Genomic DNA, 24977 nt, shown 5'->3' on the forward strand with positions numbered 1-24977 from the left:
TCCAGAATCCGTGATAAGAAGATTCAATCTCCCAAGAGGTGAATGCACCCGAGTGAATAAGAGGCTCCTTACCGACTCAGAAGACCACAACGGTCTGACCAGGCATATGGGAGATTAGAGGTTTCCCAACAACCTATACCGGCAACTGGGGGCTGGGCAACTTGGCCCAGCCCCCAGATGATGTCCTATCATGACAAAACGCGTAGGGTGTGGCCTACGACGCTGACGTCACTACGCTGTTCCTCTCTGCCGAGTTGGATGGGAAGTGTGTGCACAGCGGGAAGCCTGCGGAGACACCGTAACATCGCGATTGCCTTTACACTCGCTTATTGGATTTGTTTGTACGTGCATCTCTTATTCATTAAATTTTTATTGGTTGGAACGATTACACTATGGGAGCCTTTCTTGTTCTTATTCCCGGAGCCATACAGCTTTAGCTGCAGACCCAGTTGCCGGTATAGGTTGTTGGGAAACCTCTAATCTCCCATATGCCTGGTCAGACCGTTGTGGTCTTCTGAGTCGGTAAGGAGCCTCATATTCACTCGGGTGCATTCACCTCTTGGGAGATTGGATCTTCTTATCACGGATTCTGGATCAGCCTTTTTTATGCTAATGAACTCTATATATTTTTTTGGTATTGCACTATTTGTGATGGGACTCTTTATATGATTATTTTCTGTTTATTTGACACTATCACTTGAGTATTTTAATTATACACAATCCTTTAGTGGTCATAATAACCTTATGGTATGTTTTTTGTGGTATCAGTTATGATATTATGGTTCACAATTTTTTCATAATAATTTTTTGTTTACAATTTTTTTTCATTTTTTGGTTATCCTTAGCGCTACATTATTTTTTATTACATGTACCAATATAAAACTCTGCTTTACCTGCCTCTGTCTGTTGGTGCCTCTTCCAGCTCAGGCTCCACCTGTCCCCAAGCCCGGAGATCCACTGCCAGGCACCATGCTGCCTGTATCCCATGATGACTTACTCCGCTTCAGTGACACGGCCAGGAGAGTGTTCTTTTCCGGGGGGGTGGGGGCTGCTGAACCTGATGGACACATGTCAGAATGCTTCCCGCTCTGCAGGAGAGCAGAGAGCGGCCTGGTGGTGGGGGCTGGTTGTGGTGCTGTGTGGACACATGTCAGTGTGTGTCGGAGCGGAGAGCAGAGTGCGGCTTGGGGGGGCGGGGGGATATTGTGCTGGACACATGGCAGTGTCAGAGCGGAGACCCGCACATGGGGGGGTTGGGGGGGTGCTAATGGACACATGTCAGAGACTCAGAGCGTCTGCCTGGTGGATTATAGTTGCAAGCTTTGCTCTGTGGACAGTAGGATAACCAGCAGCTGGGTGCCCTAGGCGGCAGCCTAGTCCACCTAGTGGTAGCACTGGCCCTGCAAAAATGGAAGTAGATTCATTTAAGGGACAGCTTCTCTTAACAAGAGAAAGTGATAATATGTAAAAACATTATGTTTTATAAAAAACGGAAAATTTATATCAAATACTTACCGTAATTTTCCTTTCCCTGATAGGCTCCATGTCAGCATAGGTGTGGGTTAGCCCCGCCTCCATAACTACCCAATAGGACCCCTCTCCCATAAATCTTTGCTCTAGGCTGCTATCCATGTTCTGTAACTAGCCTACTCCAGACATTTGGGAGGGACTCCTGCTGCCATGGAGCCTATCAGGAAAGGAAAATTACGGTAAGTATTTAATATAAATTCTCGGTTTTCCTGACAGTCTCCATGGCAGCATGCATGTGGGAAATAACTCACCAAACATACCCGGGTGGGCAAAAATGTTTGAGCAAAGAAGCCAAAATTTATTTAACATTGTCAACCGACAATACTTGTAAACCAGAATTAATGGATGACAGAGCAGCTGGTTCAACACAGTAGTGAGAGACAAATGTGTTAATAGAAGACCAAGAGGCCGCTCTACAAATGATTTCATTTCATGATACTCCGGGTTGAATGAGCTGTCATTGCCTCTGGAGGAGCCAAGCCCTTTGTTTTGTATGCCCTCTGAATGGTCTGCACAATCCAGGAAGAAATTGATCTGACCGAAGCTCGCATTCCCTTGTTTTTACCATGGAGAAGGACGAAAAGAAATTCTGTTTGTCTGAAAGGAGCCGTGACCTCCAGGTATTGTTTTAGAGTGTGTCCTACATCAAGAGGATGAACATCTTCATTATCTGTTGTTTTAAAAGTAGAAAGCACAATCTCTTGGTTTTCATGAAAGACTGAGGTCACTTTAGAGTTTGACCCTAACATGGGAATCAACACTGCTCTGTCTGGGAAAAAGGTCAGAAAAGGCTCTTCTGAACCTAAATTTCTCATTTCTGACACACTTTTGGCCGAAGTCACAGCTACTAAAAAAGTGGTCTTGAGCGTGAGGTCTCTCTTGGAAAGATGTTTGTCAGGATCTGATCCGAGATTGGAGAGAAAATCCAAGACAAGAGGGAGGTCCCATTTGGGGAACCTAGGTCTTTTTTGAGGTCTAAGCCTGATAGCTCCTTTAAAGAACTGACGGACCAACACATGATTTGCCCATGAAACTCCTGTGAAGGCCGAGATGGCTGAAACTTGAACTCTTAGTGAGCTGACGGCTAAGGACAGGTCAAGTCCTGATTGAAGAAAACTCAGTATGTCTTGTACTGTTGGAAAGTTACAAGGATTCGACCTGGAAGACATATGATAAGTGAATCTAGACCATATACGCTCATATAACCTATTAGTACTTCTCTTTCTGGCACTGAGAAGAGTTGGAATAGCTTCTTCAGGACAACCTAGAGCTTCGAGCCTTCCCCTCTCAAGAACCACACCCTGAGGTGTAGGCAGGATGGGCATGGGTGTAACGTCGTGCCTTGAGACAGTAGATCTGGCCTGAGAGGTAGGGGAACTGGGTCTTGATAGCTGAGGAGTGATAACAGAGGGAACCACGGCCTGTTGGGCCAGAAAGGAATCACTGCAATGATCTCCACCTTCTCTGTTCTGAGCCTCCGGAGAAATTGAAGAATCACCGGTACCGGAGGGAAGGCATAAGCCTTCTGAAACCTCCACTGATCTGAGAGAGCATCTATTCCATATGCCTGACGGTCTCTGAACCTTGAATAATATTTGGGCATTTTGTGATTGCATGGGGAAGCAAACAGATCGACCTCTGGAAATACCACCAGGGTCAGAAGCCACTCGAACACCTCTCTGTGGAGAGACCACTCGTTGTTGTCCATCTGAACCCGCGAGAGGAAGTCCGCCTGTACATTCTGAATCCCCGGAATGTAAACCGCAGAGATGTTGGACAAGTTCTTCTGAGCCCAGGTCATTATTGGCTCTACTTCCTGTATCAGGGACCAGCTGCGAGTTCCACCTTGCTTCTTTATGTAAGCCACCGCGGTTGTATTGTCCAACCTTAACATTACTGATGAATTCATTATTAGATGGCGAAATGCCAGGATTGCCTAAAAGGCGGGCCACAGTTCCTGTATATTGGAGACAATCCCTTGAGCAAGGGAATTCCATCTGCCCTGAGCCACTTCTGAAAGGCAGTGAGCGCCCCATCCCTGATTGCTGGCATCCAATGTTATTGTGACCCATGAGATGGGAATGATCAAATGGTAATTGCGAAGATTTTTCCCTTGAAGCCACCATAGGAGAGACGTTCTCATGGTTGGAGTAAAGTGTATGTGCTGGATTTGGCTGGAAGAGTCCCATTTTTGAAGGAACCCTTTTTGGAAGGGCCGTGTATGCCATTGGGCCCACTTCACCATAGGAATGGTGGCTGTCATTGTGCCAATTACTTTCAGGCATTGGAGAGCAGAGAGGTGAGATGACGCAAGGGCTGCGTGTATTCTGTCCCGAATCACTCCAATTTTCTCCTCTGGAAGGGAGATGGTGCCTTCCATTGTGTTGAAGTGAGCCCCTAGAAACACCAGGGATTGCGTCCGCTCTAGTTGGCTCTTCTCTAAATTCAGAAGCCACCCAAATTCTTGCAGGGTGGAAATGACTAAGCTCTTGTGCTCTAAAAGTTGGTCTTTGTTTTGAGCTAGGAGAAGTAGGTCGTCTAGATAGTGGTGGAGATGAACCCCCTTGATGCGAAGTAGACCTACAATAGATAATAGGACCTTGGAAAAAACCCGAGGTGACGTCGTTAGACCGAAAGGTAGACACGTGAATTGTAGATGCCGATCGCCTACCGCAAAGCGGAGGAATTGTTGGAAATCCGTTGCCACCGGCACGTGAAAGTAAGCATCTTTTAGATCGATTGAAATCAACCAGTCTCCCAGATGTACTGACTGTTGAATTGTAAGTAAGGATTCCATTTTGAACTTTTCCTTCCGGATAAAGGAATTAAGATGGGTTAAGTCTATTACTGGTCTCCATGTACCGTTTTTCTTCTGTATCTCTGCGGTTTTAGAGAAGCAGTGATCACAGAGAGAATTGTCTACTGGAACAGGCATCCTGCACCCCCAGCATGATTTATCTGATCTCTTGCTAGAGTGAGATGAAGGGGGGTGGGGAGGATTTTTACTGCACTGTTCAGATCTGGAAGTAGATTTATGATGGCTAGACCTGGAGGAAGATTGCCGGTGGTGTGATTTTGATGACCCACTTCTTTTATGGGAACTACGATGTGGATCAGACCTAGAAGGGCTGTAAGGAAAGAAGCACAGAAAAGATAGAGACAGGAATCAGCTAGTGTCCTAAAATCCTACTCTCAATCCTTGTACAGGTAGAAAAGCATAACTGCAAACATACCTGCTACAAGCGGGCTGGCCACTAGGAGGCAGTGAGGAGTGCATGGTTTCAACACAATAGGAAACTGCAGAGTCAGATTCACACATCAGCTGGCTGACAAAAGACCTCAACCCCCAGACAATAGAGCTTGTCTTACCTTGAACCGCCAAGATAGTTGCCCCGGGAAGTCGCCGTATCACCCACAAACATTCCCGGGGCTCTGTAAGCTTTCCACAGCTTTTAAAAGTGGCGCCCGTGACGTCATCATCGGCAGAGCGCACGCCGGTACCCGGAAGTGATAGAGAGAGTGGCTGCTGGAACGCAGGAAGTGTCTGCGCCAGCTGGACACCAGTGATGAGGGAGAAACACAGGAAAAAGGTACAAACAACACATAAACACTGCTGCCATGTGTATACATATATAAAAACTTACTCCTCCACCTACGAACACCTGGGTCGAGGAACCGCCACACACACACACACACACACACACACACACACACCGGACTTGGTAGCAGATAATGGTCGCCTGGAACATTAGGCAAACAGACCGTGCGTACATAGATGAACCAATCCCAATCTTCAGCGCTACTCTGCTATACACTCCATACCCTGCTTAACAGTCAGGACGGAGGAATAAATTTAGCACTCGGATGATTCGATCATAGGGAGGTTATCTTCAGGTAGGAGAACTAACACCTGGTCCTACAGAGGAGGACAAAAAAGGAACATGGATAGCAGCCTAGAGCAAAGATTTATGGGAGAGGGGGCCTATTGGGTAGTTATGGAGGCGGGGCTAGCCCACACGTATGCTGCCATGGAGCCTGTCAGGAATCCTTTTTTTTTCATATTACAAAACTATTTAGTCTATCCAATAATGATATTTCAGCTATAGGGGGATAACGGGAATGCTTCTTATGCCGCGTACACAAGGGCGGACTTTTCGACCGGACTGGTCCGATGGACCGAATTTGGTGGACAATCCATCGGTCCTGCAGCGGACTTTTTCGGTCAAAAATCTGACGGACTTTAGATTTTCAAATGTTTCAGACAGACTCGAGTCCGGTCGAAAAGTCCGCTCGTCTGTATGCTAGTCTGACGGACAAAAACCAACGCTAGGGCATCTATTGGCTACTGGCTATGAACTTCCTTATTTTAGTCCAGTCGTATGTCATCACGTATGAATCCGTTGGACTTTGGTGTGATAGTGTGTAAGCAAGTCCGTTCGTTGGGAAAGTCCATTGAAAGTTTACCGGAAGTCCGTCGGATAGACCGTTGGACCAGTCCGGTCGAAAAGTCCGCCTGTGTGTACACAGCATTATCCTCCTGTTGTATTCCCCAAAAGACAAAATTTATTCAAATCTATCAGGGACAGTGGGCTTATTTACTTTACTTTACATCTAACACATTTAATGTCAGCAAGGAAAATTGGCAAGGGATGAGAAAAATGATCAAGAAAAATTTCTGTTTTTGTTAAAATGAGACCTCTGAAAATGTTCTATTTTTTTTTCGATCTCAGCCAATGCCGCTCTTTGGGCCATGTCCTCTTACATCTTTCGCCCCTCCCACCGGTGCTTAATCATAGGGCATTGACTGAGGCTTTCACATGTATACATCCATACTAGGATCGGCTATGACGAGCTACAGTTTCAAGATAAAATGTTAATTGCTCACATTCAGGATAAAAATGTTTTTCTCCTCCTACTAACAAGGAATTGAGAACGGATAAACTATGACCTCATGTAACAGAAAAAAAATACAGCGTGGGGTCCCCTCCAAAATCCATACCAGACCCTTATCCGAGCATGCAGCCCGGAGGACAACCATACCAGGCCACACGCCCTCAATATAGGGAAAGCACATTGCCCCCATGTTGATGGGGACAAGGGCCTCATCCCCACAACCCTTGCCGGGTGGTTATGGGGCTCTGCGGGTGGGGGGCTTATTGGAATCTGGTTAACAAGGGGGCCCCCAGATCCCAGCCCCAAGGCACCCTCCCCATGTTGAGGGCATGCGGCCTGGTATGGTTCAGGAAGGGGGGGTGCTCGCTCGTCCCTCCCCATCCTGACCTGCCAGTTTGCATGCTCGGATAGGAATCTGGTTTGGCGCGGAGTTCCCCTTAACCACTTCAAAACACTGTATTATATATACTACACTGCCTGCACTGACTGAATATAGAATCTACACTGAATATCTAGTCTACACTAAATGCAGAGTATATATATATATATATATATTTTGTATATATATATATACAGTATCTCACAAAAGTGAGTAGACCCCTCACATTTTTGTAAATATTTTATTATATCTTTTCTTATGACAACACTGAAGAATTGACACTTTGCTACAATGTAAATTAGTGAGTGTACAGCTTGTATAACAGTGTAAATTTGCTGTCCCCTCAAAATAACTCAACACACAGCCATTCATGTCTAAACCGCTGGCAACAAAAGTGAGTACACCCTTAAGTGAAAATATCCATATGGGGGCCAAAGTGTTAATATTTTCAGCGGCCACCATTATTTTTCAGCACTGCCTTAACCCACTTGGGCATAGAGTGCACCAGAGCCTCACAGGTTGCCACTGGAGTTCTCTTCCACTCCTCCATGATGACATGACGGAACTGGTGGATGTTAGAGACCTTGCGCTCCTCCACCTTTTGCTTGAGGATGCCCCACAGATGCGCAATAGGGTTTAGATCTGGAGACATGCTTGGCCAGTCCATCACCTTTACCCCCAGCTTCTTTAGCAAGGAAGTGGTCATCTTGGAGGTGTGTTTGGGGGTCGTTATCATGTTGGAATACTGCCCCGCAGCCCAGTCTCCGAAGGGAGGGGATTATGCTCTGCTTCACTATGTCACAGTACATGTTGCCATTCATGGTTCCCTCAATGAGCTGTAGCTCCCCAGTATTGGCAGCACTCATGCAGCCCCCCAGACCATGACACTCCCACCACCATACTTGACTGTAGGCAAGACACACTTTTCTTTGTACTCCTAACCTGGTTGCCACCACACATGCTTCACACCATCTGAACCAAATAAGTTTATCTTGGTCTCATCAGACCACAGGACATGGTTCCAGTAATCCATGTCCTTAGTCTGCTTGTCTTCAGAAAACTGTTGGCTTTCTTGTGCATCATCTTTAGAAGGGGATTCCTTCTGGGACAACAGCCATACAGACCAATTTGATGCAGTGTGCGGCATATGGTCTGAGCACTGACAGGCTGATCCCCCACCCCACAACCTCTGCAGAAATGCTAGCAGCACTCATACGTCTAGTTTCCAAAGACAACCTCTGGATATGACGCTGAGAACGTGCCAACCTCTGGATATGACGCTGAGAACGTACATTATCTCTTGTTATAACAATCAGAGCAAATACAAAAGCAATATTTGTGGAAATGAACTGGCAAATATACATATTCATGCATCTGGCAATAATTATCAGGCTGGCAATGAAAAAGAAACAACAGTAAATAAACCAGAGTATTTCAACATATGTCTAATGATTTGCTTCTCAATCGGGAAAGCCATAGTAGACACGCAAAATTTCAAGTAAGTTCCAGGGTATACAAAAACTTCATGAGTAATGTCACCCATGGCAGTATAAAGTAAAAAATAAGGGTGTAATCCAGGGCATGTATATAGGCACATAAGTATACTCTGGTAAAAACAAAACAACATAAACAAAACCAAAAATCCCCCACCCCCACCCAGCCCGACCATGAAATGTATAGCGGGCTTTTACCCATAACTAACAACAAATGTATAGTGTTTAGTGAAAATACAGTTGCACTTTAAATATATACTTTAAATATTTACAATGCTGCTCCTACTTATTATGATGTCTGAGGTATCAGTGAGCATCCATCTCATCATTTTTGTGCTCCATCCAGTTCCTAATTGCTCAATCCCACCACTCATGATCCCTGCCAATCCTCCAGTACACACAATGGGAAAACAATGACAAACGTCTCTGCAAAGTAGAAAGGTCCACAGCAGCCTTAAGATGAGGGTAGAACCTTCCATAATTCTATCACTATAAAGCATCTGCTATGTAAAATTCAACTTCCGTTTCATGATGGGAACAAACCTGCTTCCATCTAAAATAACGGACCTGCTTATTCTGCAATCTGGAATGTTTGTTCATCTTATGAAACAGATTTTTTTTTTTTGTAAGAAAAAAAATTGCTGAATTACTTAAATATAACTATGAAGCAAGCAATCTTAGAGCATTTATATCATGTGGAGATATTGCTGTGCAATAATCTCAAGCATTTATAAAGCCGTGACAAATAAACCTTGTACTTTGCCCAGTAAGTTTATTTCCTATGATTGTTATGTCCATCTAGTAACCATAATGCAGTATTTTCCTGATTGAGCTATTTAGGAACATACTGAATTATGGCCATTAAATGCTATTTTTTTAATAAATAACCCCCAATCTGTTCAGATTTGATTGATGGTAACCACGTACTTCTGCTCAAGCATTCTATATTCTAACACTTTATATACTTCTCAATATTTGTAATTACGATCCTCATAAAATCTGACTATATGCAGCAATAAATTTATTTCAGGATACCAGAGAGAACTTGTCTATCAAAGAGAAGATGGATCTTTTAGTGCATTTGGAAATGACGACCCTTCTGGAAGCACATGGTATGTTGGATGTTAATAAATAATCGTCTATATATATCACGATGATCTATGATGAAAAATATCATACAGATTAATTGATGTGGGGTGTTTTCTTCTGCTTTTAAGCAATCAGTTCAGCAAGTTACAAAAGCCCGTATTAAATGTAATGCATTTGGAAGCATGAGACTGTAACCTATTTTTTTTTACATCCCTGATCCAAATTAATAATACATCTCTATATAGCTTCACATATGAACAGTCAGACCATATTTAAAATGTAATTTCCAAGTTCATGGTGATGACTGATTTTTGTCAGTAAAAATGCTTATTAAATTTCAACAGTGTATTGGTCAAAGTGCAGTAGAATACATTGATTAGCTGATTTTATTTGTTATAATAAAAGTATTATTCACTGTTTAACAATGTATTTATTATCTTTGTAGTTAGATTATCAATGAATGGAAGATAAATAATGCTTTGTATCTTCTAGTTTGTGTTATTTAGCTGTCAGGATCACTTTTACTAGTTTTAGTCTGCCTCAATGTTTTTCTTTTTGCCAATCTATTTTAAAGCTGAACTCCAGACAAACAGCTAAATATGTAAAGAGGAAGACATGCATACATGGGAGCTGTTTAATGTGACAATACATTTCTTATTTCTGTCCATCCAGTTATGAGATTTACTTAGCTCTGCCTTACAGCACAGCGCTGTTTGATCTTGCACTGACACACAGCAGATTTGGTCCTTGTATTGCTTCTCTCTAGTCTAGCCCATTCTAAGCTCTGCTGTACAGACTACAAGGGAGATTTCAAGTGGTTTATACCTATTCAGATTCAGATACTTACCGTACATTGCTTGCATTTAAAAATGCATTTCATGATGTATTAATGATCAGATATAGTTATATTGTTTGTGACTTTTATATCTGCCTGGAGTTTAGCTTTAAAGAAAACCGGTTAAAAACATGAGAAATTCAAACTAAGCATATAATGACAAAAACATAAACACATGCTACAAAATCATTAGTGATTGCAGAGAAATAAGATGCTGAAGTAAATTTTGTAAACAATGTACAATTGTTTCCTGTACATTTAACCTCTGTCCTTCCTTTTATTCCTCTAGCGTCACTATTTGTCTTTTTATGTGATAGGTGGCTGCATTGATCAATCTAAAGGTTTGAAAGGCAGAACCAAACTTGACTCTTATGCCCCGTACACAGTATCGGACATTGATCGGACATTCCGACAACAAAATCCATGGATTTTTTCCGACGGATGTTGGCTCAAACTTGTTTTGCGTACACACGGTCGCACAAAGTTGTCGGAATTTCCGATCGCCAAGAATGCGGTGACGTACACCACGTACGACGAGACTAGAAAAGGCCAGTTCAGGACCAAGCGCGTCACCAATCTCGTGTTAGTAAAAGTTTGGTGAGAGACGATTCACGCTTTTTCAGACTTGTGGTTTTCAGATCGTTTTCTGCTGTTCAGTTTGTGCTTGTGGGTTTGTATCTGCTCTTCAGTGCGTGCAGCAAGTGACGCGTGACTCTTGTCATTGTGTGCTTGGTCATTCGTTACTGTTTTTCAGGTCGCTCTTCACAGGCCTTGCTGTTCTTCAGTGCGTTTTGCTACTTTGTCCTGAGCAGCCGACCGTTTTCTAGCCATGTTGTGTATACGTACTCCTCGTAGAGTTCATGCTGTGCGGGGGGCTTGGTGTTGGGGTCCTTACCTTGACACAAGTCCAGTCCATGAACAGGGTGGGGAGGAGTTCATGGACCAAGAATTGGTTGCTTCAGCGTGACCAGTTCTGTCACATGCCTTTGCTCCGTGAGATCTGTGAGAATAATCCTGATGATTTCAGGAATTTTCTCCGGATGACGGACCCCGTATTTCACCGTTTGTTGGCTTTGCTGACCCCCTATATCAGCAGGCAGGATACCTGCATGAGGCAAGCCATCACTCCGGAGCAGAGGCTTGTCACCACCCTGCGGTACTTGGCAATGGGGAGAAGTCTGCAGGACTTGAAGTTCTCGACAGGCATCTCCCCCAGGCTCTGGGGATCATTATCCCAGAGACCTGTTCTGCCATCATACAGGTCCTGCAGAAGGAGTATATTAAGGTAAGATTTTTATCCTTTAATATCACATTTTATTGTATTTAATGTTTGATAATATATTGTATTTCTTTCTTCATTCCCTAATTACCATGATTGTAATATGCTGTGAATGTCCCCTTTGTCCTCATGCATGCTGGATTTTTCTTTATTTTTTTTGTCCTTCATACATATTTGCCTTCACTAACCTCCCCAGCCTGGTCTCCTGGCCCTATATTCACCTCATGTAGTCACTTAACAGTGTATTTTATCAGCTCCATAGTAGTGCTTTACCCCAAACACCCCCTAAAATGTTTTTAAATGTGATTTGTGCTTTAAATTCAGGCAAAGTGCCAGAGGCTTTTTTTGGGGGGGTCCCCCAATCCTTTGGAACCCTCTCTCCCCCCAACTACTAAGTCAGCTGATACCAATTCTCTATCTATCCTCAATCATCTATCTCCTGACTTTGCCAAACCCATACACACTATACCCATCTCTTTGTGGTCAGATTTATGGATGAATTCCCCAAAGCATGTAGTGCAAGGGCCTGCCTGTATACTTTCAAATGGTTTCAAAGTTTTTGTATCCTATTATTATCTTGATAGGTAATAGCAGAATGTCCAAATGTGCTCAAATGTGTACAATGTGTATTTATATCTTTGTATTATGACACTTCTTACCTGTCCAGTGGGCTGCCAATAGTGTAACTAAGGAGGGGCTGGCCAAAGTAATACACATTATTTAGGCATTCATCTCTCAATGAAGTGTTGAGGGTTACCTGTCCAAGAGTTCCCCCCCTATAATGTTAGAAATGGCCCATGAGAGGGGGTGGGGGAAGGGGAATCTGATAGGTGTACCTTATACTTTGGTCTTTAAAAACTCCCTCAAATAAATGTTATCTTGATGTTGGCCAAGAATGTTTGTGTCTAATCTGCTTTCCCTGTTTATGTGCAAAATGACTATTTTTTTTCTTGTTTGACACCACAGTTTCCTTCCACGCCACAGGAATGGCAGACTGTGGCCTCCCACTTTGCCCAGAGGTGGGACTTTCCTAACTGCAGAGGGGCAATTGATGGGAAACACATCCACATCGTCCCACCACCCAACTCGGGGTCATACTATTACAACTATAAGGGGTTCAATAGTATTGTGATGTTGGCGGTGGTGTCGGCTACTTACGAGTTCCTGTATGTGGACGTGGGGAAGAATGGCCGAATGTCAGATGGTGGAGTCATCACCCAGACGGAGTTCTACAGGCATCTCCAGAATGGCAGCTTGGACTTGCCACCTCCAGAAGACAATGTGGAAGGACTCCCATTCGTCTTCGTTGCAGATGAAGCGTTTGCGCTGGGGACCATCTTATGCAGCCATTCCCGATGAGGACCCTCACCCCAGACGAGAGAGTTTTTAATTACTGGCTGGCCAGAGCCAGAAGAGTGGTGGAGAACACGTTTGGAATCATGGCCAGCTGATTCTGCCTATTTCTTACACCCATACACATGGCGGAGTACAAACTGAATCATATCATCCTGGTGTGCTGTGTTCTACACAACTGTTTACGGCAACATTCTGCCAACTATGCTGGCTCAGTTGGGCCTGAGGCCGGAATTCAAAATGAACCAACCCTGACGGCGCTTGAAAATGGCCATCTTGGCTTGCCCCCCCTGAGTGCCCGTGATGTCCGTCTAAGATACCTTGAATACTTTGTGGGTAGGGGGGCTATCAATATGCCAGACAATGTCTGAAACCTTTTTCAAATAAAAAAAAAGAATTTAACGACTAAAATCTTTGGTGACATTTACTGCTTGTGTTTCTTTTAGCTGACCCTGACAGAAATGTGGCGAATCCTGAAAATGGCGTGATTGTGTAACATTCCAAAGCACTGTTGGGTGTTATTTACTAAAGGCAAAGACACTTTGCACTACAAGTGCACTTGAAACTGCACTTGTAGTGCAAAGTGGATTTTCCCTTAGGAAATAACCCCTATTGTCACTGAAAACACCAATTAGAGCACAACAAACGTTTTGTAGTGTTGACACAATAATCAACACTTTCTTGATTAACAATCTTTTTAATACCAGCACAATCACATGTGCATTTAGAAAAGGTTTTTAAAACAAACCAACATGTTTGTTGTATATAAGTTTTCGGGGCCGCATTAGAAAAAGTAAAAATGTCCATTTAAGATAAAACAGGCATGTTTAAAACAAACAAGAAAGACACAAATCTTGAACTTACAAAGTTCACATTTGGTAGAACTTGAAGGCAATATCAAACATGAGTATTTACAAACTGTGTTTGATATTGCGTTCAGATGGGGTGAAGTCACCCCTAGAAAAGCCAAAAGAAAAGCCAAATTTTGACAATGCACATCAATTGCCGAATGTCAACATGTGCTAGCTGCCATCATGGGGGATCAAGGGACGTGTTTTGTGGGTGCAACACCTTCCTCACAGCTACTTAATTATTGAGGAAGGGGTTGCACCCCCAAAACACGTCCATTGATCTCCGTGATGGTAGATAGCACATGTTGACACACTGTGTGCCTCTTCAAAATTTGGCTTTTTGCAAATATGTCAAAAAATTATAAAAATTTTTAGGTCACAAAAAGCCCCCCAAAAAATAGGGATTTTGAGGGGTTTTAAACACTCCCTAAAACATCAATGATGTTCTTAATTTTTTTTTGAACATCATTGATGCTTTTCTGGATGTTTTCCAAATCCCTATTACACCCCATGATCTCCCCGATCAGGATCTGTGCACTTTCCGAGGTGAAATGCCCTTGATCCACAACATCACGATCACCTAAAAAGATAGAAAAAAAAAACACACCATGTATTATAAATATGCCGGCATCCATCTCTTACCTGAGCCTGTGGTCACAAACACTCACCTGTTGTGGTGCCAATTTCCACCACGTCTTCCTCCTCCTGCTCTGCTTGGCTTGGGTGGATTTCCCCTTCTTCCAGAGGTGGGGGGTCTGTGGTCTCCTCGGATGAGGGGTGTCCTCCGAGTCTTTTATCCCCTATGTAAAAAAAAATAGGTATACTGAGCACACAGATATTTCGTTTCTGCCTCCGGGTTTTCCTCCTCCTCCTCCTTGTTGGTGTAATAATCAGACACCTGCTCTGATTCCGCCATGTGCTCTTCCCCCACTGTGCCAAACGAGAAAGGGCAGGGAATAGACTAGAAAGAACGTCAGGGGTGGGTGGAGTTTCATGCACTAGATTAAGGCCTGTATTTGCACAAGTTTAGAAGACTTTAGGCTGACATTAGGGTTTGTCTTGTGTTGTGTCTTGCAGTGAAAATGGATATCTTGAAAGATAAGGACTTTATGCCAATCTTCATTGATATGTTCAGGGAGCTGCCCTGTCTATGGCAGATAAACCACCCTGATTATAAGAACCAAACAAAGAGGAAGGCAGCGCTGGATAATTTGTTGGAATTTGTGAAGACGGTGATCCCCACGGCACACATCACTAATTTGAAGATCCTAATTGGTGGCCTGAGGAGCACTTATGTAAGGGAGCACAAGAAGGTCCAGGATTCCCAGAGATCAGGAGCTGCTGATGACATTTATGTCCCCAGGCTGCTGTACTATGACAGGCTGCATTTTCTGGCAGGTCAGACTGAACCCAGGCCAGCACTCTCCACTCTTCCTTCCATGCTTCCTTCCCCCCCAGCTAAGGCTTCTGACGCCCAACCTGGGCCTTCCAGGCAGCAACATGTGGAGGAGCCCATATCGAGCCAGTTATAGCATTCTTCTAAATATTGCTGTCCAATTAATGATGTTAAATAGATGTTAGTTTGGATTGCTAATTTATGATTGTGATTGATGAAGCAAAAACTAAAACCATGTCCCTTTTTCATACACAGGGAAGTCTCAGCCAGGAGGTGGCCTGGCCAAGCAGGCTGCCTGATACCCAGGTCCCTCCCCTACACCTTCAAAGAAAAAGTGTCAGGAAGAGGAGTAACCTGGAGGAGGCTGCCATAGGCCTCTTTTGAAAGGCTACAGAGGCCCTGAGAACCCCCCACACTGTGGAGGAGGACTTTGCTGGCATAACTGCCTGCAAAATGATGCAGATGGAGGAGGGCCAATGACTCCTGTGTGAGTTCTTAAGTTTGGAAGCTCTCAATAAGGGGTTGAGGGGCCAAATAACATGTGCTACCCATATTTGTGACCTCCTCCTCCTCCAGGTCCTACTCCTCCTCCTCCTCTTCCTCCTCCCACAGGTCCTCCTCCTCCTCCTCTAGGTCCTACTCCTCCTCCTCCTCCTCCAGGTCCTACTCCTCCTCCTGCCACATCTCCAACACCAGAGCCACAGCCGGGAAGAAAGCGTGGAAGGAAGACCAGAGAGTGATGACCCTGGGTTTAGTCTGGTCTGGCAAAAGATGCAGCTTCTTGTAGTACCACAGCCTGGGGACACAGATGTCATCTGCTGCTTTCCGGATCTCTGGGACTTCTGGACCAGATTGCACTCCCTTATATATGGACTCCTCAGGACACCAATTTTGCTGTAAAATAATTGATGTGTGCCCTGGGGGTCCAAGTCTTCGCCAATTTATGATGTTTATCTAGTGTTGCCTCCCTCTTTGTTTGGTTCTGAGCCCTTAATAAAGGACTTTTTGGTTCAATTATATTCGCCTATGTGTGTTTTCCTTCAAAAAGGACAGTTTGTTCGTGAGGAGGCAGGTACATTTCAAAAATACAATGTGAAATTAACAAGGGACACCAACACCAAGCAACCTCCTTGAGATTAAATAATACAAGATAATAATGGTGTTGTGGTAACTTGACACACAAAACAAACACAAAAATATTATGGAGTAAAACCAATTAAAAAAAAAAAACAAAACATCAGCCTTGAAAAAAATACAAAACAAAAAAAAAACAACAAAAAAAAAACAAATTTGGTCAGATGTGACAAATCAAAATATATTGAGGGAATCACAATAAATAATAAAAAAAGAAGTTTGTGAGAACTCTGTGTGAATATGAGCAGCAAAACTACTTCATTCTTCTCACATTGTAAAGAAGAAGAGAGTGCGCTGTATTAAACCATTTTTTACATTGCAGCGTGGCGAAAGTGCTCTATCCATTCCGAACGCTAATTTTACCAGACCGAGCTGTTCCGTCTCAGAATTTCTTCTGAGCATGCGTGGCACTTTGTGCGTCGGAATTGTCCACACACGGTCGGAATTGACGCGATTGGATTTTGTTGTCGGAAAATTCTATAGCCTGCTCTCAAACTTTGTGTGTCGGAAAATCCAATGGAAAATATCTGATGGAGCCAACACACGGTCGGAATTTCCGACAACACGATCCGATCGCACATTTTCCGTCGGAAAATCCGACCGTGTGTACGGGGCATAACAGGAAAAGCCTAACATTTTCTGTCTACATCTCTGGATTTACTAATAGTTTTGAAATGCATTTTGAACTAAAAGTTAACATCTGTTAAATTATTATCTGTGCAGTTGGAATTCCTCAGGTTTATCACAGGTTTTTATAGAAGAATAAGTGACTACTACAGCAAAACAAAATCGAATCTGATTATATAAACAAAATATAAAACATAACATACAGTAATCTGCACCGAATAATGGACACGAATACACAGGCTTTTCCTCTTCATTTCAGTTTATAATTAAAAGATTTAAAACAAAAGATTTGGAGACATAGACACAGTAGGGGGAGATTTACTAAAATTGGAGCACTCAGAATCTGGTGCAGCTGTGCATGGTAGCCAATTAGCTTCTCATTTAAACTTGTTCAATCACGCTATGACAATAAAACCTGGAAGCTTGTAGGTGGGGTGCAGCGTGGTGTGGTAACAATAATTCACACAGTCAGGTGCAATCATAAACTTGTATTCGAAGCAATGCAGCAACAGTTCACAACAATCCTGGTAGGAAGACTGCCCAAGAAGGTGCACTCATGATTACAGCAACGTAAAAAGAGCAAGTTCCAACTAGAATGACAGCATCTGTAGAGAGGGTCAAAATGCCACCTGGCCATTCAATGCCCAATTGGGAAGATGTCCTGAAAAGATGCGACCCTATGCTTTCCCTCCTCGTTAGGAAGCTTTCCCTACTGCTAATACTATTCCTAACAGATGGGGTACCTTTCTTTGCACTACAGACTTGCATAAAGCATGCCAATCCCAGGAGCCAGGGCATTAAATAGGCTCTGCCTGACCCAAGATGGCTGCCAGAGCCACATGGGGCAACAACATCCAACCAGATCACTTCTCCAGTGATCCAGGAAACCATAGAGGAACCAGGTTCCTCCTAACTTCCTCTCCAGCTGCAGAGCCACTGTGGTTGAGCGCCACCTGCAGTGGAGGAAACACTTGCCTACAAGCTGATTGGTTTCTGTGCAGAGCTGCACCAGATTTTGCACACTCCAATTTTAGTAAAATCCCCTCAGTGTGTTATTGATCCACAATTTGCCAACTCTTTTGGTGTGTTATCTGTTAAAGAGCCTTTATAAATAGTTTTAGCTTTGTGGCAAAATATTGTCACATCCTCCCAGGTTCTTGAGAATAATTGCAGCATTCTGTAGAGCTCTAATTTAAATGTATACACTGTCTATTTGGCAGTCTTCCTTTCAACCCTGGGACTTTTCTGTTGATACTGAGGGGGGGGGGGGGGTTACCGTGTAGATCATAATTGGGATTACACCTATAACTTTACATAGTTACTAAGTTACATAGTAGGTAAGGTTGAATAAAGACAATTGTCCGTCCAGTTCAACGTGTACATGTGTCAGTGTCTATAATTTTTTTCCATATCCCTGTATGTTGTTTTCTTTAAGATGCACTTCCAAGAGTTTTTTAACCACTTCAGCCCAGGAAGATTTTTTCCTGACCAGAGCACTTTTTACAATTTGGCACTGCGTCGCTTTAACTGACAATTGCGTGGTCATGCAATGCTGTACCCAAACGAAATTTGCATCCTTTTTTTCCCCACAAATAGAGCTTTCTTTTGGTGGCATCTGATTACCTCTGTGGTTTTTATTTTTTGCACTATAAACAAAAAAAGTGGCAATTTAAAAAAAAAAACAATATTTTTCACTTTTTGCTATAATAAATATGTCCAAAAATGTTTTTAAAAAACAAATTTCTTCATCAGTTTAGGCCAATATATATTCTTCTACATATTTTTGGCAAAAAAAAATTTGCAATAAGCGTATATTGATTGGTTTGCGCAAAAGTTATAGTGTCTACAAACTATGGAACAGATTTATGGCATTTTTTTTCCTTTTACTAGTAATGGCGGTGATCAGCGATTTTTAGTAGTACTGCGACATTGCAGCGGACAGATCAGACACTTTTGACACATTTTTGGGACCATTAACATTTATACAGTGATCAGTGCTATAAAAATGCATTGCTTACTGTGTAAATGTCACTGGCAGGGAAGGGATTAACACTAAGGGGCGATCAAGGGGTTAAATGTGTTCCCTAGTGTGTGTTCTAACTGTATGGGGATAGGACTGACTGGGGGAAGGAGACATATCGCTGTTCATACATACTATGAGCAAACAATATGTTTCCTCTCCCCTGACAGAACAGGGATTTGTGTGTTCACACACACAAATCCCCGTACTGTCTCTCATGCCCGCGATTGCAGGTGGCCGGCGGCGATCACGCCCACCGGCCACGTGCATCGGGTCCCCTGCCGTGCCTCGGGCATGCCTCCTTCGGCTCTTAAAGGGAGCAACGTACCCATACATGTTTTGCACAGTCGTGCCAATCTGTCGATGTATATCGGCGTGAGCCGCTCGGCAAGTTGTTAAAAATATGAATACTCCTGGCTGACACCACCAATTCTGGAAGAGAGTTCCACATCCTTATCACTCTGACAGTGAAAAACCCCTGCGCAGCTTAAGGTTAAACCACTTCTCCAATCTCATTGTGTGCCCCATGTCTTCTTACACTCCCTGAGACTGAATAGTTTTTTCCTACACTGGGATCACCATTGAGATAATCCCAGATTTCCAACCTTTGTTGGAAATAATACAACCAGTGGATTTTTTTTTATGCACAATTTCTCAATTTCTAGTTAACATTACAGTTCAAGTCCCACATGAAAGCTGGATTTATATGTGTATACTGTTGATAGTAAAATGAATATAAATTCTTAAGAGTCTGTATATTGTTGTTAAAATAGCACAGTCACAAATTAATGTTTGTATATATGATTCCACGGGTGTCAGTTTTTCTATAATTAGTCACTTATTTAGGTAGCGTTCTTTTAGGAGACTAATTGTATAGAACCGGATTAGCTTTTTTGTACTAACTGTGTTTTTGTAAGTTTTGTGTGTGACAAGTTCATTTTTTTTTTTTCAGGTTATCTGCATTTGTCTTACGATGCTTTTTAAAAGCTCGTCAATTTATATTGGTTGATCCTGTAGTATTACATGATACGCTGACGTGGCTACTGAAGCATCAGAAAAAAAATGGAGAATTTTGGGAACCTGGCAGAGTAATAAATACTCAGCTTCAAGGAGGTCAATATAGTCCAGTGACTTTAACTGCATATATAATGGCAGCTCTTATTGAATACCCTGGGCTCCTGGTAAGAGATCAATTTCTATATAACTGTCAAACTGAAAAACTGTTCCATTTAGAAATATTTCGACCTTACTTTATATCCACCAATAAAGGTATGCGCCAAAATGTGGTATACATGGACCTCCAAACAGAAACATTGTCTTTGGGAACAGTAGGCCTTAACCTAAGTAGCAGCTGGTTACATGACCTCTATGACCCACTTAAAAGCTCCACTGTTTGCGCTATGTATAAAAACCTACCCCTGCAAAAGCAGAAAGCACTGGACCAATGTAGCAGCTCTCGTGTCCATAATATTTGAGTTGACTATACACTCCTTTTAGATACAGGATGTTTGCCTATTGTGTATTTATCCCCTGTAATTGGTAGTTCTGTTGGTATTATACTGTGTAGAGTACACTTCCCTTCACAGAAAGGAGCACAATAGTTGGCTGATTTACACTGAAAGAGAGAAAACTTTGCATTTGCTATGTTCTGCTTCAAAAACTGCCTTATGCAATTGAACATACTTCCTCAGACACAGTCTTTGCAGATAGTATGGCATCTTGCTGAGATGGTAGAATCCACAAACTGCATCAGCTCTCTAAGAAGACTCCAGTGTAGTTTAGTGCAGACTTGCTGTCTTGCAGGTGAAAGAGCACCATGAAACAATAAGCATTCTAATTGTATGGGGGATTCATTTTTTACTTCATGAAGACAAAAAAAACCATAGCAAGGAGTGGCAAATAAGGGCTAGTCTAATTAGTGCATCACATGGGGGGGTGGGTGGTATGTATCAAGACAGAAATAACAATAAACCACAATATAATGGGCTGCTGGAGGCAGCACAGGCTCCTTCTCCTAAGGCAGAAGAGGGAGGCCATGAATCTTGTCAATAAATTGGAATTGGAGATGGTCCACTATTGAGTTCGCGCCAGAACTCTCAAACATAGAGAAAGTTTGGAGCCGAATAACGCTAACACTGTCCAATATACTGCAGTAAAAGTGCACTAACACACGTCAATATACTGCAGTAAATGTGCACTAACGCAGTTCAATATACTGTAGTAAACGTGCACTGACGCAGTTCAATGTACTGCAGTAAACGTGCACTGCGCAGTTCAATATACTGCAGTAAACGTGCACTGACGCAGTTCAATATACTGCAGTAAATGTGCACTAACGCACATCAATATACTGCAGTAAACATGCACTGATGCACCTCAATATACTGCAGTAAACGTGGACTAATGCAGTTCAATATACTGCAGTAAGCGTGCACTAATGCAGTTCAATATACTGCAGTAAATGTACACTAAGGCACGTCAATATACTGAAGTAAACGTGCACTAACGCACCTCAATATACTGCAGTAAACCTGGCCCGAAACACTAAACTGACACTAAAGTAAAAATGAACGGTCACACTACACTCACATTGCACTATCACTATATTCACACTAAACTGACACTAAAGTAAATATGAATGGTCGCACTACACTCACACTGCACTATCACTATATTCACACTAAACTGAGACTAAAGTAAATATGAATGGTCGCACTACACTCACGCAGCACTGTCACTATATTTACACTTCACCTACACTCTAAACTCTATACAATAGAATCACAATAGCACACTATAGCACACTAACCTGCTAGTAACAATGAACATAGCCCTGTTCTATCTATCTCCACTGCAATATCACACTGCAAATGGCTGCTCTGGGAAGGATAATTTTATAGTGGGTCTATGAGCAATAAGCCATGACTGGGCACAGTCATTATTACTTTCTCCAATCATGGCTCTGACAGTGTTCTGTGCCCTAATTGGGCAAATCCTTTATTGCTTCAGCCAATCAGGGCTTCCAATGCACTGTGCAGTGCACAGTGCATTGTGGGGTGCTTGGTAGGCCAAACAATTGGTCAAACGCCCTGACAATTCGGGTGTTTGCCAAACGGGTGAACAGCCAATGATTAGCCTAAATTCATGCTTGGGTTGAACCGTCCCCCCAACTAATTGTAATGTTACTTACATCATTGTACCTCTGACAACATAACAGCAAAATACTTCTGTTTATATAATACTTGTTTATAATACTCAACATAGTACTTTATCCACATGAGCTCCAAAGCATGGTAAAATGCATTTCCAATTGCGTTTCAGTAGTCAAGAGGCTTGGATTGAGGAGGGGCTGATTAGTGGGCAAAGTTTTAAGTGAAACTGTGGCTAGGCTCTGGATGTCACTTTTTCATTTTACGGCTACATAGTAAACATTCTTACTGTAAATGAGGTAAAATACCGTATTTATCGGCGTATAACACACACTTTTTTCCCCTTAAAATCAGGGGAAAATCGTGGGTGCGTGTTATACGCCGATCCCCGCTGATCTCCGCTGATTGTGAGCAGAGCGATCGCGCTGAGATACACATAGCCGAGTGTACTCGGCTCTTCTCGGCTCCACTCACAGTCATGCCCAGTCCCGCCATTGGACCTGTGTTATGTCCATCATAGGGCGGGACTGGGCGTGACTTTGAGTGGTGCCGAGAAATGCCGAGTACACTCGGCTATGTGTATCTCGGCTCCGCCCAGTCCCTGCGATCTCGGCGGCGCTCACTCTGCTCTGCCGTGTCCCTGCTATCTCGGCGGCACCATATTTAAATCTGGACAAGGCTGCAATGGACACTGGAGCAAGGCTGCACTGGGGCAAGGCTGCACTGGGGCAAGGCTGCACTGACAAGGCTGCAATGACACTGATAAGGCTGCAGATAGACACTGATAAGGCTGCATTGATGGGCATTTAAATGTAAGTTTTTTTTTTTCTTAAACTTCCCTCCTAAAAGTTTTTTTCCTTAAAATTCCCTCCTAAACTTGGGGTGCGTGTTATATGCCGGTGCGTGTTATACGCCAGCGCGTGTTATACGCCGATAAATATGGTAGGAAAATGCATGCCATACAATTGTTCATGTGTCCAGCTTGGACCAATGTAACTATTTACATTATACCTGGCTGATACCCTTGGAAGCTGGACACCGCTACTTCAGTGATCTCTGGAACAGTTGTGAACTATCCCAGGAGTGGTCGACCCACAAACATTACTCCAAGAGCATGACGACGACTCATCCAGGAGGTCATAAAAGAACCCAGAACACATCTAAAGAACTGCAGGCCTCACTTGCCTCAGATAAGATCAGTGTTCATGATTCAACAATAAGAAAGAGACTGGGCAAAAATGGCATCCATGGGAGAGTTCCAAGTCCAAAGCCACTGCTGACCAAAAAGAACACAAAGGCACATCTCACATTCACCAAAAAACATCTTGATTATCCCCAAGACTTTTAGGCAAATATTCTGTGGATTGATGGGACAAAAATGTAACTTTTTGGAAGGTGTTGCGTCCTGTTACATCTGGCATAAAACTATAACAGCATTTCATAACAAGAATATCATACCAAAAGTCAGACATGGTGATAGTAGCGTGATGGTATGGGGCTGCTTTCCAGCTTCAGGACCTGGACGACTTACCATAATTGATGGAACCATGAATTCTGAGCTCTACCAGAAAATCCTAAAGGAGAATGTTCAGCCATCAGTTCGTGACCTCAAGCTCAAGTGCACTTGGGTTATGCAGCAGGACAATGATCTAAAACAAAACAGCAAGTCCATCTCCAAATGGTTTAAACAAAGCATAATGTAGATTTTGGAGTGGCCTAGTCAAAGCCCGGACTTAAATCCAATTGAGATGCTGTTTAATGACCTTACACAGGCCATTAATGCTGGAAAACCCTCCAATGTGGCTGAATTAAAACAATTCTGCAAAGAAGAGTGGGCCAAAATTGCTCCACAGCAATGTGAAAGACTGACTTAGTTTGCGGTAACTGACTCATGGTCATTTACCACAAACGATTGATTGCAGTTGTTGCCACCAAGGGTGGCACAACCATTTATTAGGTTTAGGAGGCAATTACTTTTTCACATAAAGCCAGGCAGGTTTGGATAGCTTTTTTGCCTTATTATTATACAGGATTTATATAGCGCCAACAGTTTGCGTAGCACTTTACAACATGAGGGCAGACAGTACACATAGGGCTCTTTCACACGGACGATCCGTATGTCCGTTTTTCATCCTTCCATTTTCGGATGAAAAACGGACATACATGTATCCCTATGGAGCATCGGATGTCAGCGGATGAACTTCCGCTGACATCCAACCTGCTCCGATCTGAAAAAGTGTAACGGAGGAAAACCCTACTTTTCCATCCGTTTTTGGATCGGATCGGGTGACGACGGACTCTACGGTCCGTCATCATCCGATCCCCCATAGGGGAGAGCGGTGCTCTGACAGGTCCGTCACTGCACAGTGTGCAGCGACGGACCTGTCATCTTCCTGCTCAGCGGGGATCGGCGGAGCGATCCCCGCTGAGCAAGCGGGTGTTCACGGGGCGGATTATTACTGATCTGCCCCGTGTGAAAGAGCCCTTACAATACAAATCAATACAGGAGGGATCAGGGGGCCCTGCTCATTAGAGCTTACAATCTAGAAGGGTGGGTCAAGTGGAAACAAAAGGTTATAACTGTTGGGGTGAGCTGATGGAAAAAATTAAAAAAGCGTTGTTGGGTGTGGGTAGGGTAGGCTTCTCTGAAGAGAAGTGTTTTCAGGGATCATCTAAAAGATAATAGAGTAGGAGATAAGCGGACAGATTGGGGTAGGGCATTCCATAGGATTGGAGAGGCTTTGGAAAAGTCCTGGAGGCGAGCATGGGAGGAGGTGACGAGAGAGCTAGAAAGCAGGAGGTCTTGAGAGGAACGAAGTGAATGGGTAGGTTGGTATTTAGAGACTAGGCTAGTGATGTAGCTGGGGCTAAATTGTGGATGGCTTTGTATGTAGTTGTTAGTATTTTGAATATAATTCTTTTGCCGAGCGGAAGCCAGTGGAGGGATTG

The 24977-nt window shown here is 43.2% G+C and overlaps 1 protein-coding gene across 2 annotated transcripts in view; it reads left to right on the forward strand.

The window, feature by feature from the left end:
* Positions 1 to 24977, forward strand: part of LOC141140046 (CD109 antigen-like) — a 343299-nt gene that overhangs the window by 232157 nt on the left and 86165 nt on the right. For both annotated transcript variants that reach the window (XM_073626809.1, XM_073626808.1), the window contains 2 exons: positions 9326 to 9407; positions 19832 to 20060. In XM_073626809.1, the coding sequence (XP_073482910.1) occupies positions 9326 to 9407; positions 19832 to 20060 (311 nt within the window). The remainder of the gene's footprint in view (positions 1 to 9325; positions 9408 to 19831; positions 20061 to 24977) is intronic.

The sequence above is a fragment of the Aquarana catesbeiana genome, linkage group LG04 (genome assembly GCF_042186555.1).
Source record: "Aquarana catesbeiana isolate 2022-GZ linkage group LG04, ASM4218655v1, whole genome shotgun sequence".
Taxonomy (NCBI): domain Eukaryota; kingdom Metazoa; phylum Chordata; class Amphibia; order Anura; family Ranidae; genus Aquarana; species Aquarana catesbeiana.